Source organism: Mya arenaria, chromosome 8 (assembly GCF_026914265.1).
Source record: "Mya arenaria isolate MELC-2E11 chromosome 8, ASM2691426v1".
Classification (NCBI taxonomy): Eukaryota; Metazoa; Mollusca; class Bivalvia; order Myida; family Myidae; genus Mya; species Mya arenaria.
This window is the reverse complement of record NC_069129.1, coordinates 3,689,809-3,703,949: the sequence shown is the minus strand read 5'-3', so window position 1 is coordinate 3,703,949 and position 14,141 is coordinate 3,689,809. Positions and strand designations below refer to the sequence as shown.

The following is a 14,141-nucleotide window of genomic DNA, read 5'->3' as shown; positions in this document are numbered from 1 at the left end:
TGTCATTTCTAAATGATCTGGATTTTTCTCTTTTTTCAGATACAGTGAAATAACTCGACTTTATAGAAAATAAATGGATATCTGAATTCATGTCCAGAAAGGAACAACTGAGTGCAGCTCAAAAGCATTTTGTAGAAAGCTTTGATGAAATATAATTACATCTACCACATCCGACTACATGTATGTTGTTTTTCATTAAGGCTTCTTAAATCATATCAATGCTGTAGATTGCTTAAACAAAGTGAGGGTTTTATTTTCAATTTTTAATTTATCCGGTATGAATTCAAAATATTCAGTATAAAGTTGCTTTCCTATGATTCAATAATGGCAATTTTTAAACCTTGAAAATTGGCCCAAACAAAGCCACATTGCATTGCTCATGTGTGCTGATATTGCTGTACCTTGTTGATAAGAGTCATAGCGTACACAAGCAGCTCGGAGTCGCCGCCGTCCTTCTCATCCAGGATAGACATCACGTTAGTCCACACCTTCACCACTGAAACAGAATATGTATAACATTACATGGGGCTATTACATAAAGAAAAAAAGAGCATGCTTGTCTATTGTTGTTTTAGTGGAACAAGGGGTATAAGAATTATTTAAGAAGAGTTATGCGCCTTGCCATACAAATGCCTTAAGTCTCATGCACCAGGAGTACCAAGCATTATTTAGATATTTCAAGTAATGTTTAGCTTTGGTAAATGTACAGTTTTTGCTCAACTGTGAAGACTTCATTACCCACGACACCAAGACTGACAATACCTCGACTTTCTCAGAAATCAGACAAATTATGATGAACCTTATATCATGATATTCCATGGCTTTACCACTGAATGTAGGGATAAGCTGATATAGAGACATATTATTCATCATCCCCATTTTCGGTACACAAATTTACACAACAACTTAACATTTAGGGAAAGTACTGTCCTTCATGTCGGTAGTAGAAACCATATGTATGCTAGTTAGCCTGAAGCCCTAAAGTATTAAAGTTATTGCTTTTGTTCAAGTGGTACAACATCAACAAAACAAGTTATAGGGCAAACTGATATCAGCAGTGGAAATGAGCACAAGGCTGCAAGCCCTGGATTGGTCAAATGCTTTCCAGGCTTTCTAAGATTCTGTATTTGATATAGCAGGGCTTGTTGATTTTTGTTTATGCCAAGCGCAAGGGTAATAAATTGGGCTTGTTCATCCAAAAGCTGAATTTCCATGACTGTGATATACAGTGGAAACTCACTAAACCGGATCTCCACAAAACCGGAATCCTCGGAATACCAGACTTTTTCAGAGTCCCGGTTTTTCCCTTCTATTTTCAATGTAAAAAAATCCCTACAAAACCGGAACCCCGGAATTCCGGATACCGGACAAAAAAATCGAGAAAATGTGTTAGTTAACTCGATAATCGATAATGATGATTGTGCTGTGGATTGACTGTCGCGCGATAATCAAACTTGAGAAAAGAAAATTAATTGAACCATTAATTTGTTTGTTGCAGAAAATAAGTGTTATTAAGTGATCATTTTGGAGGGTTGTTTTATCTAAAGTTTCAAGTTTCCTTTATTTCTAAAGACTTCTATGATTGAATCAAATTAGAGTGGTGCGTTAATTAAACTATTAAACATACTTAACAAGCATTAAATTCGTGTTAATTACGTTAAATTATGTGTTTTTATTTAATTCCAGTTTTCAACTTCCCTTTAAAGGTTCACTCAGTTTAAATTTTTAGTAAACTTACTCCGTACATCAAATCCTCACTAAACCGGAATCCTCACTAAACCGGAAATTTTGCCCAGTCCGGACCTTGTCCGGTTTAGTGAGTTTCCACTGTACATACTTCTTTTCTTGTCGACCGTGGTCACTCCCCGTACAAGGTGTTGGGCGTTGGTTTCTGTGTATTCCACAAACACCAGCAATAACTTCAGAGCCGTCTTCACCACCAACCGAAACTAAAAGAGATGTTTTACTTAAATAAATATACATAACACATGATGAAATACCCCATTTTCTTACCACCTACCAATAGGTAAATATGAATGATGCGGTAACGCAATGCAATAGATACCTTCATCCTGACCTTGCCCTGTATAATATGGAGAGAGCACTGTATCATCAACAATCAAATTTTTCAAAGTTTTGAAATCGATAGTATAATTTCTTAGGGAGGTTGTGAAGATGAAAACTGTTTCCTATACATTAAGCGGAATTCGTACATCTTCTGAGATTCTGTACGCTCTATATGGACACTTATGGACAACCAATGGAATAACACATTCCTAAATCTTTTGGCTTGTTATCACATTTAAATGATTTGATTGGTTAAAAGCCACTATTGGATGAATACTGACCAATCAATAAGCAGTCTGACCAAATCCAAGAAATAACTAGTTTTGCACAATCAGCTACATGTTAAATAATTTTAACTCTGATGCAATATTGCACACACCAAGCATGACTTACTTTTAAAGCATTGTACACTAACACCTTAATCTTCTTATAATCATGCTTGTTGGATCATAATGAGATTGTATTCCTAGACAAGGTAATGTGACCGAAATCTGTCAATCAAGGGGTTTCCTAAGTCCCACTTTCAATGACTATAATAGGATAACAGACCTTTTAACCTAAATAGGATTAATAATCGATGATGTATTTGACACTGGTCTAATATAGATCATAATGATTGATAGGCTGCCAAATTCTTTATTTACCCATTGAAGAATAGATTTCCACTTTTTGAGGTTGTTTCAAAATACCATCTAAACTATAGCTCTGGTTGTTTAAGGAAAAAATGCCCAAAAAATAATTTTAATGAACATAACAACATTATCTGTAGAACACCAATAACTTGAACTTTAACATATACTTAGAAGCAAGTTAAACCCCCCAATTGAATATAATGGACCATATAACAAGAGCCGTCGTAAGACAGGGCGCTCGATTACGCCGATTTCACTTAGAATACAATAAGGATGTAATAATACCAAGTTTGGTCTCTTTATGTCAAACCTAACTAAAATTATTCGATGACTTTGATGCTGCCCTCCCACCAGCCCTCCCAAACAATGACGCAAGTCATTCAAATAACTTGATTTCCCATTATGAAAATGTGGTTAAGAATATACAAAAGAATCAAAAAAAATCAAGGGCCATAATTTATATTTAGGCTTAAAACGGAGTTATGTTTCTTGTTGTACGATGGTCGTAATTAATTTTGAATTTTATCAAGTGCATTTAATGAAAGGTATAGAAGTTTTTTTTATTAAAATCCCAACTTGCCCTTAACTTTTACTTGCCTAAAACTTTAACCTAAGTCAATCAGGGGCCATAACTTGTATTAAGGATATGGAGTTATGTAACCTCATTGTGTGATGGTCCTGAACAATTGTGTGAAGTATTAAGTCAATTTAATGAAGGGTATAGAAGTTATTAAACAATATCCCAACCTGCCCTAAAACTTTAACCTAAGTTCCATAGTCAATCAGGGGCGATAATTTGTATAAAAGATAATATGGAGTTATCTAACCTCATTATGTGATGACTCTGAACATCTGTGTGAAGTATTAAGTCAATTGAATGAATGGTATTGGAGTTTTAAGTGAAAATCCCAACTTGTCCTAAAACTTAAACCTGCCCTAAAGCTTTAACCTAAGTTAATCAGGGGCCATAACTTGTATTTAGGATAATATGGAGTTATGTAACCTCATTGTGTGATGGTCCTGAACAATTGTGTGAAGTATTAAGTCAATTGAACAAAGGATATAGAAGTTATTAATTAATATTCCAACTTGCCCTAAAACTTTAACCTAAGTTCCATAGTCAATCAGGGGCCATAATCTGTGTAAAGAATAATATTGAGTTATCTAACCTCATCATGTGATGGCCCTGAACAACTGCGTGAAGTATTAAGTCAATTGAATGTAGGGTATTGGACTTGTAAGTGAAAATCCAAACTTGCCCTAAGACTTTAACCAGACGCCGACGCTGACGCCGACGCTGGGGCGAGTAGTATATTCTTCGAATAGTCGAGCTAAAAATTGATATAAATATCTTAGTTAGATACACGTTTACTATGTATTGTGCTTGATGTACCAACCTTTGATGCAAGTAGAGAGTACAGCCACTGTATGGTCTCATTGTGGTTGATGACACCGTTCATACCATCAACATACAGCATCACCTGGCCAAGAGCTGCAACATACACACATACAAACATGCAAATAACTTTAAGGTAAACTGACTTTTGGTTATTGGCTCTGACTTTGTTTATGTATCACAGATAATGGGAATCTACCCAGCTCATCAAAAACAGTTGCATTTGAAGTCTGGGAGCAAACTCCTAAGAGCAATTCACAACGCTTTATGTGCAGCTTGTCAACTTCATCCGTGTTGTAAAATCCCCATACTGCTGAACCATAAGGAATGATAATTACAACAAGTGAATCAAATACAGATAGTTTTGTTTTAAAATCAACATTAACATGGACACAACTAAATATTAATATTAAACAAGTGAATCCCTTAAGAGATTATTCATTTAAAGTCAAAACTCAAGTGTTACCTCTGAGTATGTAGTTCTGGTAGTTCTGGTCGGCCTCTGCTCCGACCTTGATAAGACATTCCAGCCCATCGTTGTTCACAAACTCATGCACCAGGTCCTTGTCATCCTGCAAATAAACAACAATGTCATTTAGATTGATTATAATAACAGTAATTCCACTATACGAGTATAACAAACCTAGGTCATTTCTGTCCTGAATGTATCCAGGAGTGTAGACTTGTGTACACTACCAATCTCTTACATTACCATTCTTATTTTGCCTTACAAAGAATGATCAAACAGAATTGTCATCTGACATTGAAATCAAGTTAATAGATGCTTAGTAAATGTAGAATAAATATAACCTTAATGTCTAGTTTCTATACACAATATTCAAGTCTATTGTATTCTTGCTATTGGTAAAAAGTGGCCATGCTACTTTCTTTTTGTTTAAAAATCTTTTGAAAAGAGCGCCATGAAGCGAGCGCCAGCAATCGTCTGTCCAAACAAGGGGCATAACTCAATAATAATTCAAGCAAAAAATATGCACCTTGCTATAAATCTGGTATTGTCTCTAGCAACATGTATAACAAGTTTCATATGAACATGTTGAACATTTTTGGAGTTATGGCCAAGGATGAAGTTGCAAGACACCATTGACACTGACTACAATGACCCCGCCAAGGTTATCACTATTGCTGGGCTTTTTTCTTCAAAAACAGACACACTTATAATGGATTAAAGATATAGAACTAATTTATATTAACTTCCAAAGGTTTTTCTTTGGAAAGGGCTTTGAAAATAATTATCAGAGATAATTAAGTAAAAATCAAGTGAATGCAACAAAAATATACTTTTATACACAGCATGAAGTTGCTTAACAACATACTTCAGAAAAGAACATCCTAAGTTAACAAATTAATGGGGAAAAGGTGGAAAAACTCTCCCAAGGTAAGCCCAGGTCTTCACTGCTGAGAGACAGGTATTTTGTGGGGAGACCCGGTAATTGTCTTATCTGTGTTCGTTGAGTTAGTGGTTGGAAAAGCTACATGAAGGCTGTTTTTTTCAAAGGGAGTTATTTTTTATCTGCAGATGCTTGAAACTAGGGTGCATTTGGGTAATGGCAAAAACAAGGATATGGTTAGATGCAGAATCTGGTGCAGCAATAGTGATAACTTTTGATAACAGACCTTGATAACAGACCCTAAACTTTGTTCAGCCTATATTTTGATTCATATCCGATATGTCATCACTGTAATGGTTATATGTATTATATACTGTTTATCAACCCTAGTAATGTTTTTTAAATGAATACACATAAATATGGCTTGCATATTTGTGTACCTTGTTTATAACTACAAAATTATATAAATTACCTTCCACACAAAAGTTAAGCCCACATTTTCTTACGTTCCGCACCTTTAAGCTTGGTGATAATCATTGTTCTTAATCATTTTTTTAAACATCTGATGATTCTCAATTTGATCGCTGTATTATTTCTAACATTATTCAAATAAATTATCTGTATGTGTCTTAAATGTTTTGTTTCTATTATTTTCAGACAGTCTAACGAAGGAAGTTGGATACAATCAAGATAAAAAAGGCAACAAAAAAATGAATAAATATTTCTTTATCTTTTTTTTTAACTCTAGAAATCAAAATGCCAATTTCAAATCTTAGATCTCAAAGGTTTTATTTTTGCATTTCCTGTACATGGCATATCCTATGTTTAGATATGTTACCGAAAATACACCAGATAAAAATGTGCATCTATTTTAGAGGTCTTGGCAGATGCTGACATGCAATTCCAAAATTTATTACCCATAAAATCAGTTGATCTAACAGACATTAATACCAATGATACAGTTCAACGCACCCTTCTGACTTTGTATTCATATCCACATTTTTTTCTTGAGGGTTTGTATTTGTAGCACTACTGTAACCACATTCTTTTTTAAAGAAGATTTGTATTTGTTGCTATGCACTTTTTTGAATTCATGTAGAGGTTAGGCAGATGGCTTGCATGACAGCTATCATGTGGGTTTCTGTTTAAATAAACTCAACATGTTTAACCTTCAACATGGCTGGTATTTTATATTGCTCTAATTTGTATCAAAGAATGGTATAGCCAACTGGATTTTGTGGACATATATAAACAATGAATGAAATCAATGATGTACGATCATAAGATGGACTTAAGTCGCATATAGAATACCACCCCTGTTCTTCAGCAGGATCATGTGTGATATTTGTTTATTCCTTTAAGTTTCAATTTAAAGAGGCTTTTCTGAATCAACATGCACAATTTCTACACCCTTCTGCCATAAATATATTTTGTACAAAAGCAAACAACAACAAATGTCATTACAATATAATTAAAAAGCTAAAGGGATAAATCATGTGTATTTTTACTTTAAAGTATACAATATTTACCCAACTATTGCAAAATACGAAATGATATTTTAATACCTGAAAAATCTGTTTGCATGAGAATAATTTAATCACAGTTCCTAATTACAAAATAATAATAAGGAAGTAACAAATTACGAAATAATATCTCTGTACCTGAAAGATCTGTTTGAGAGAGAATAAGGCACGGCGTAGTTCCCGCCCACTGGAATTCAGCAATTTTTCTGAAAATAAACAACAAAATAACATTCAAACCATTTTCCACACTTTCACAAACAAATAGAAAGAACGACCGACTATCTTAACTTTTTCTCAAATACATCATTAAGTGACTTGCACTTTTTTGTACCAGACAATATGGGATCAAGCAGTATATTTAATACAGAGGTTCGAACAGCTGATCATTTTCAACCCTGAAAGTTGCCGGTGGGGTCTGCTGGAGTTAGGTTATCATGCCTAAAGCAGGGTAAAGGATCTAGGACCCCCTTTTAGGAATACGTCTCAAGCCATATACATTCATATCCCAAGAAGCTAAGTTCCTACTATTTTTTATGCAAATGTCAAAGCAAAAAACAATCTTTACAGCTGTACGAAAGTCTGAAGTTAAAAGCTCTAAACCCTGATTTTACTTGAGAAGCCCTGAAAATATGATAGAACAATGCCATATTAGTGTTTACCCCCACTTCTCTTTCAATGGAAGCATCGGTCAGGTTCTGATCAAATCATGTATAAAGCTTCCAACAAAAATGACCCCCAATAATAATAACTAAGAGTTCTTGTTTCTGAAGCAATAGATTCATTATTCACTTCTGTTCCTACAATAATTAATGTATAAACTTGGTGATTTAACAAAGCCTTCTAAAATAACAAACCAATTTGTTATTTTAACTCGGACAAAACCTATTATTCTATCAAACAGTTTTGCATTCCTGCTGTACCCGTATGTATTGAAGACTAATATTAGTCCAGGCCGAATAGAGCACTGGGGGTTGTTTAAATCTCGTCAAACAAATCAGTTCATTGATTACTGTCCTGCTATTCAGTTTGGGTAAATTATTACACAATATATCACTTTCACCTGGCTACGATTATCTATCATTATTTCCTTATCAATTATGTACATACAAATATTGGCGTATTATGTGGGCTTAACAAACAAACTTATCAACTCCAGTAGATGAAATTTGGATAAGGTTCCTCTTGTGGGAACACAATCACAAAGTCAACGAAATATTTTCATTTTCTGGATCAGAGAGACCCTACAGGAATGCACAGCTGGACTATGTGGTTTTTAAGTTTACTTTATGATAATTAATGTCACTACCCCTTCAAAGGGAAAATCATTGTACTATATCATTGTTGATATGATTTCAAGTGAAATTTGAAATTTGAATGATGGCTCAATATTTATGTTCTGGGTCTGCCACATCACAGTCGCGAACAAGGGTTGAGGACACAGTGACAAGGCACTTCAAAGAAAGATAAATGGCCCAAGGATGAACTTGCAATCTTTTATGATAACAGAGCTTATAATACCCTTCTGCTGTAATCGATGCATAGTCAAAACCCAAAATTGAAAGTCTATTGCAGTGGTCGAAATAAGCACAAGCCCCCAAGCCCTGCACTGGTAAAATGCTTTTCAGGGCTTGCTCAAATCCTGGGTTCAAAAATGTAATGCCAAGTATATGAATTAGGGCTTGCTCATCCATAAGACTAAATTCGATGACTGGTATTTAAGCAAAATATAATAAATTCCTACAAAGAAATAAGTCCATGATCAAACAGAAATGACCTTGACCTCTTGTGTTGTCTTATATTTGGGTTCTAATGAAGGCGTCAAGATTTCCCAGGTGTAATTAGTACAATGATTGACAACATATGGTGGAGATATGGAAATAGTTCCGAGTTTTACCCTCCCATCTTTCACCAGTGGCCTGAATATAACCCTGTTTTACTACGCCAGTGATATAATCATGGTGGTAGGCTTTGTCTCATAACTATCATAGGATTCAAGAACTCATTATTACCCATGATGTAGTGATAATGTCATTAATGGGTGCCAATGTCCACTCTCTTATTAGCAAATTCTGTTCTTCTTCCATGATGGCTGCAACACTTACAGGAGACAAATAGACAGAATAGAATATTTTGCTCTTACACAAAGTAACACTGTCTGCGTACTTCAATATCAGCAATAATAACAAACAGATCTTTCATTAGCCCTCACCTGAGCTTAAGGAACTTATGTTTTTTTTCTCCATGTGAAACAAATCCAGCAAGGCCAACTTGTTAATTTACAGTTAATGAGGAGATTTCAACACACCCTGTCTCACCTAGAGGATTCCATTTCTGGAGGGTGGGGTGATGATTGGAAAAACAGCAACATTAAACACAATACTTCCTTCTTTACAGTCTGAAATCTCTTGATATTTCCAACCCTTCTTACATTAGGCCTACACTTGTTACTCAAATATTTTTCACTGTTTTTGTTTCGGCTTTTCAATATGAAATTCAGACCTATTCCATCTAGAATTCTAAACAATAAGAGGAGTAAAGGGTATCACATTTAATGGGGTTAATGCCATGTTCCAAACCTCACATTTTGTGGGGTAAATTGCATGTTCCAAAACCTCACATTTCATGGGGTTAATGTCAGGTACCAAAACTTCACATTTCATGGGGTTAATGCCATGTTCCAAAACCTTCTCACATTTCATGGGGTTAATGTCAGGTACCAAAACTTCACATTTCATGGGGTTAATGTCAGGTTCCAAAACCTTCTCACATTTCATGGGGTTAATGTCAGGTACCAAAACTTCACATTCCATGGGGTTAATGACAGGTACCAAAACCTTCTCAAATTTCATGGGGTTAATGTCAGATACCAAATCTTCAGATTAAATGGGGTTAATGTCAGGTACCAAAACCTTCTCACATTTCGTGGGGTTAATGCCATATTCCAAAACCTTCTCACATTTCATGGGGTTAATGCCATTTTCCAAAACCTCTTTCTGTATCAATCTGCTACTTTTTGTACATTAGAACATCCCTTATTTATGGGATTTTCAAGGGCTTTAATTGGGGGTTTTCTTGAAGCCTTCATTATGTAGAAATAAATGTTTAAAATGGTGTTGACAGATAATTTATAATTCATCAGATAATTCTTGTCCAAAGTATCAAAGACATATTTATCCACTTACTGGCCAGTTAAGTATGTGTTAAGTGCAGGAACAAGAGTCATGAACTGATAAACCAACAAAGCAAGTGTCCACGCCACTAAACCAAAATGCCGGTCATCAATACACATCCGATTGACCATCACATCTACTTGACATTGCTCACGGCCAGCATAATAGGGCAATATTACTGCTTACTTCTAAACCTCATAGTTATTGCAATAAGAAACAAAGAGTTGCTTCAGATGAACTGGATATTTCTTATCTTTTTTAAAAACAAAACATAGAAAATTTTATTTTCACATTTAAGAAAAAAGTTTATAATAAGCAGCAGGAATTAGGTCAGATTTTGGTCCTAAATTAGTTAGAAAAAACATAATGTCAAATGCCTGTCTGAAATAGCACTTTTCTACAAAGTAACTATGATGCATAAATTTCAAGTACATGTTCTATGATACATACTTCTAATTTTAACATTATTGACAGTGAAATCAGCAATGAAATGTCAAAATTGGAATTTTAAGTCGCTAATTTGTTTAATCTGGTTTTCCAATTCAGATCGCATGCCTGAACACCTATATAACTCAAGTGCGTATAATCCGCAAAGTACATACAAATAAAGGTAAACATACTGTAGCCAAATCACATTTTAAACCCACCTTACGTAATACTTCAGTAAAAGATACATTTAAAACCCTGTCATTAAGACATGACATTGGGAGTTTTATGAAACCAACTAATGGAATATTAATGACTTGTATGTTTTATTCTGACATCGACCCTGGTCGTCTAACAAAAATAAAGAATTTTGTCTTGACAAAACAGTCCTTGAGTCGATGTAACTCCAGGATGTTTTTGCTTGTAATATAATGGCAAGATTGGTACTGCCTAATCATAGTCAGAGAACTTTAAAAGTAGTGTTGTTGTTTTGTCTTCATACTATTCTGTGCTGTACTACAGTTGCTGGTTACACCATCATGTTGATGACTGTCCTAGATTCTCGGTGACACTCACCAGTCCCAGTGTTGAATAACCTCATAGGCTACTGGGCCTGCTCTAATAAGTTCACTTCATAATAAGTGGGTTATAATTTTTCTTCATAATTTGTGGGTTATAGTTTTTCTTCATAATTTGTGGGTTATAATTTCTCTTCATAATTTGTGGGTAATAACTTACATGTAATGAATTGTGGGTAATGATATGACAACATAAATTGTGGGTAATAATTTTCATGTCATGAATTGTGGGTAATGATATCACATCATGAATTGTGGGTAATAATTTTCACGTCATGAATTGTGGGTAATGATATCACATCATAAATTGTGGGTAATAATTTTCACATCATAAATTGTGGGTAATAATTTGTTCACGGCATGAATTGTGGGTAATAATTTTCACATCATGAATTGTGGGTAATAATTTTCACGTCATGAATTGTGCGTAATAATTGTCATATCATGAATTGTGCATAATTATTTTCACATAATGAATGGTGGGTAATAATTTGTTCTCTTCATGAATGGTGGGTAATAATTTGTTCTTGTCATGAATGGTGGGTAATAATTTGTTCACATCATGAATGGTGGGTAATAATTTATTCACATCATGAATAACTTTCATGTCATGAATTATGGGTAATAATTTTCACATCATGAAGGTATCAAAGCCTAATATAATTTTAAGTTGTTTTGTACGTTTTGTTAATAACCTCACAAATAATGGATGTGTAAGCCAGCCAGTTGAGTGTACCTCTCTATTCAAATAGTAACTATTGGTACAACATGGTCCCTAAGTACAAGGTCCTTGAACATTTAGTTCTTACCTATCACAGCATGTACTCGGACTGTCAGCTGGGTTCGCAGGATAAGCGCGTTCTTCCGCCTGCAAACAAGGAAAGAAAATCATGTAGAAATTTACATTTGGAGCATTTCAATTATGACATGATTTACAATATTTAATGTTCAAAAACCACATTTCTTTTCAAATCAGTCGAGCTTAACATCAGTCTCTTTACACCTTTTCTTGCACAATAATTCTAAAGCTTCTAATTTATCATTTTTTGTTGTCTAAATGTTATGACAGAAAGTGAAATGTTATTGTATCATAATCAAAAGAAATAATACAATGTATCATATAAACCAAAATATTACTCATAGTTCTTATACAGCTGAAATTCTAGTCATATTGTGTTGCATGAATACAAAACAAGAGTTTCACATTTCAATTACAATATATACAGTTTTTATTGTTTTAAATAAATGAAGACATTTTAATGATTGATGATTTCACACAAAATGCAGACTGGTGTCAAATTAAACAATGCATACAATAGGAAAGTGCAGAGTTCATGCAATTTCATGCTTGCATACAATTGCATGACTCAACTTCATGATAATGCACGTACATGCAGGTTTCGTTCTATTCAAAGGAGATACATTGTCAGGTTCAACTTCAGTTTGAAGATGTGCCCAAGTTTAATGAGACTGAGTAAGCCAGTTGGCCAAGTGAATTATGTGATCCAGCCTATTTAAATTAATGTTTTGACATAAGTTAACTTCAAACACTTTTGTTCAAGTGTGTGTTTGATGGTAGACCAAGATTAGGAAGTATTCAACATGAAGTAACTAGAATAGAGCTATCAGATGAACAGTAAATGGATCCTGGAGGCCTAGCTGGTGGTTGAAATAAGCACAAGCGCTCAAGCCCTGCACTGGTAAAATGCTTTCTGGGCTTGCTCAAATTCTGGGGTATATATAGCACGACTTGTTCAAAAATGTAATGCCAAGCACTATTGTAAGAATCCGGGCTAGTTCATCCAAATGACTAATTTCGATGACTGCCTAGCTGGTGCCCCCTTACTATTTTTATCAGTTGAAATGCTTTTACATGTAGTGAAAAAAAGTACAAAAATTGGAACATTTATACACTAGCATAAAATATAACAAACATAAACTGCGTAAGCTTTATCTATCATATTTTTGGTAATTTATTTTTATAGTAATCAGTAAGAAACACTTTTACAAATCATCCCAACATTACATGCAATCACCAGGCATCAAAATTTACCATAACGGCCAATGGCATGATAAAATGAACACTGTAATGGTACATGGGATGACTTAATATGTATGAACATTTTATTGCGATGTAGATATTCTAATTTCAATGTTTCCCATTTGTTTACGCCGTAATGACTTTTGGGTTATATATACTTTTTGTTCTTTTGAGAATAAATAGCTCACCATTTATCTCGACTACACTTGATACCCTTTAGGCTTTTTTACATACATATACTATATACATGTCGTCCTAGTACAGCTGGTGATGTATGAATCTGTTATGCATCTTCATCATTCACAATTTACTTTCATGATAGATTACATAATTCATTCTCTGATGAGACCTTGCCAAAGGATACCGCCATGTTTATTTATGTGAATCATCAGTGTAAATGTGTTTTTACCATGAAATATAAAAATGCATGCAAACTTATGAAACAAATAGGATTTCCAATACATATGTTATTATCATCAATCTAGCTCCTACAGGGGAACACAATGATGAAGCTGATGTCATGATGTTTATAAAAAAAACTTCCAAAAATATTGCATAATCACTTTTGAAGCATATCTCACTTAATAAGAGAGTGAGTGGTCTAGTGGTATAGGTGACCACCTCTGCTCACCCAAGAGGTTGTGGGTGTGAGCCCCAGAAGGGGTACTAATACATGGCCTCTCAAAAAAGGATACCATAGTCCTGGTTTCTAGCAAGGAAACATACTCCAGACTCTAGAGTGATTTATATCAGCTTTCAGCTGTTTTTGCATACTTTATTAGTTTGAACCTCAAACATAGTTTATAAATTTGAATTACATTATTGATAGAAGTGAAGATAAGAAAGGAGAAGGAAGTTCCCGGCCAGGTTAGATCCGCCAGATCTCATGACTTCCAGGTTAGATCTGCCAGATCTCATGACTTCCAGGTTAGATCTGCCAGATCTCCTGAGTTCCTATC

The 14,141-nt window shown here is 34.5% G+C and overlaps 1 protein-coding gene across 12 annotated transcripts in view; it reads right to left on the bottom strand.

Annotated features, from left to right (window-relative positions):
* Nucleotides 1-14,141, bottom strand: part of LOC128243349 (FH1/FH2 domain-containing protein 3-like) — a 93,026-nt gene that overhangs the window by 32,732 nt on the left and 46,153 nt on the right. For all 12 annotated transcript variants that reach the window (XM_052961067.1, XM_052961065.1, XM_052961064.1 and 9 more), the window contains 6 exons: nt 11,951-12,009; nt 7,106-7,173; nt 4,562-4,667; nt 4,097-4,191; nt 1,838-1,949; nt 402-496 (listed from right to left, as the gene is read on the bottom strand). In XM_052961067.1, the coding sequence (XP_052817027.1) occupies nt 402-496; nt 1,838-1,949; nt 4,097-4,191; nt 4,562-4,667; nt 7,106-7,173; nt 11,951-12,009 (535 nt within the window). The remainder of the gene's footprint in view (nt 1-401; nt 497-1,837; nt 1,950-4,096; nt 4,192-4,561; nt 4,668-7,105; nt 7,174-11,950; nt 12,010-14,141) is intronic.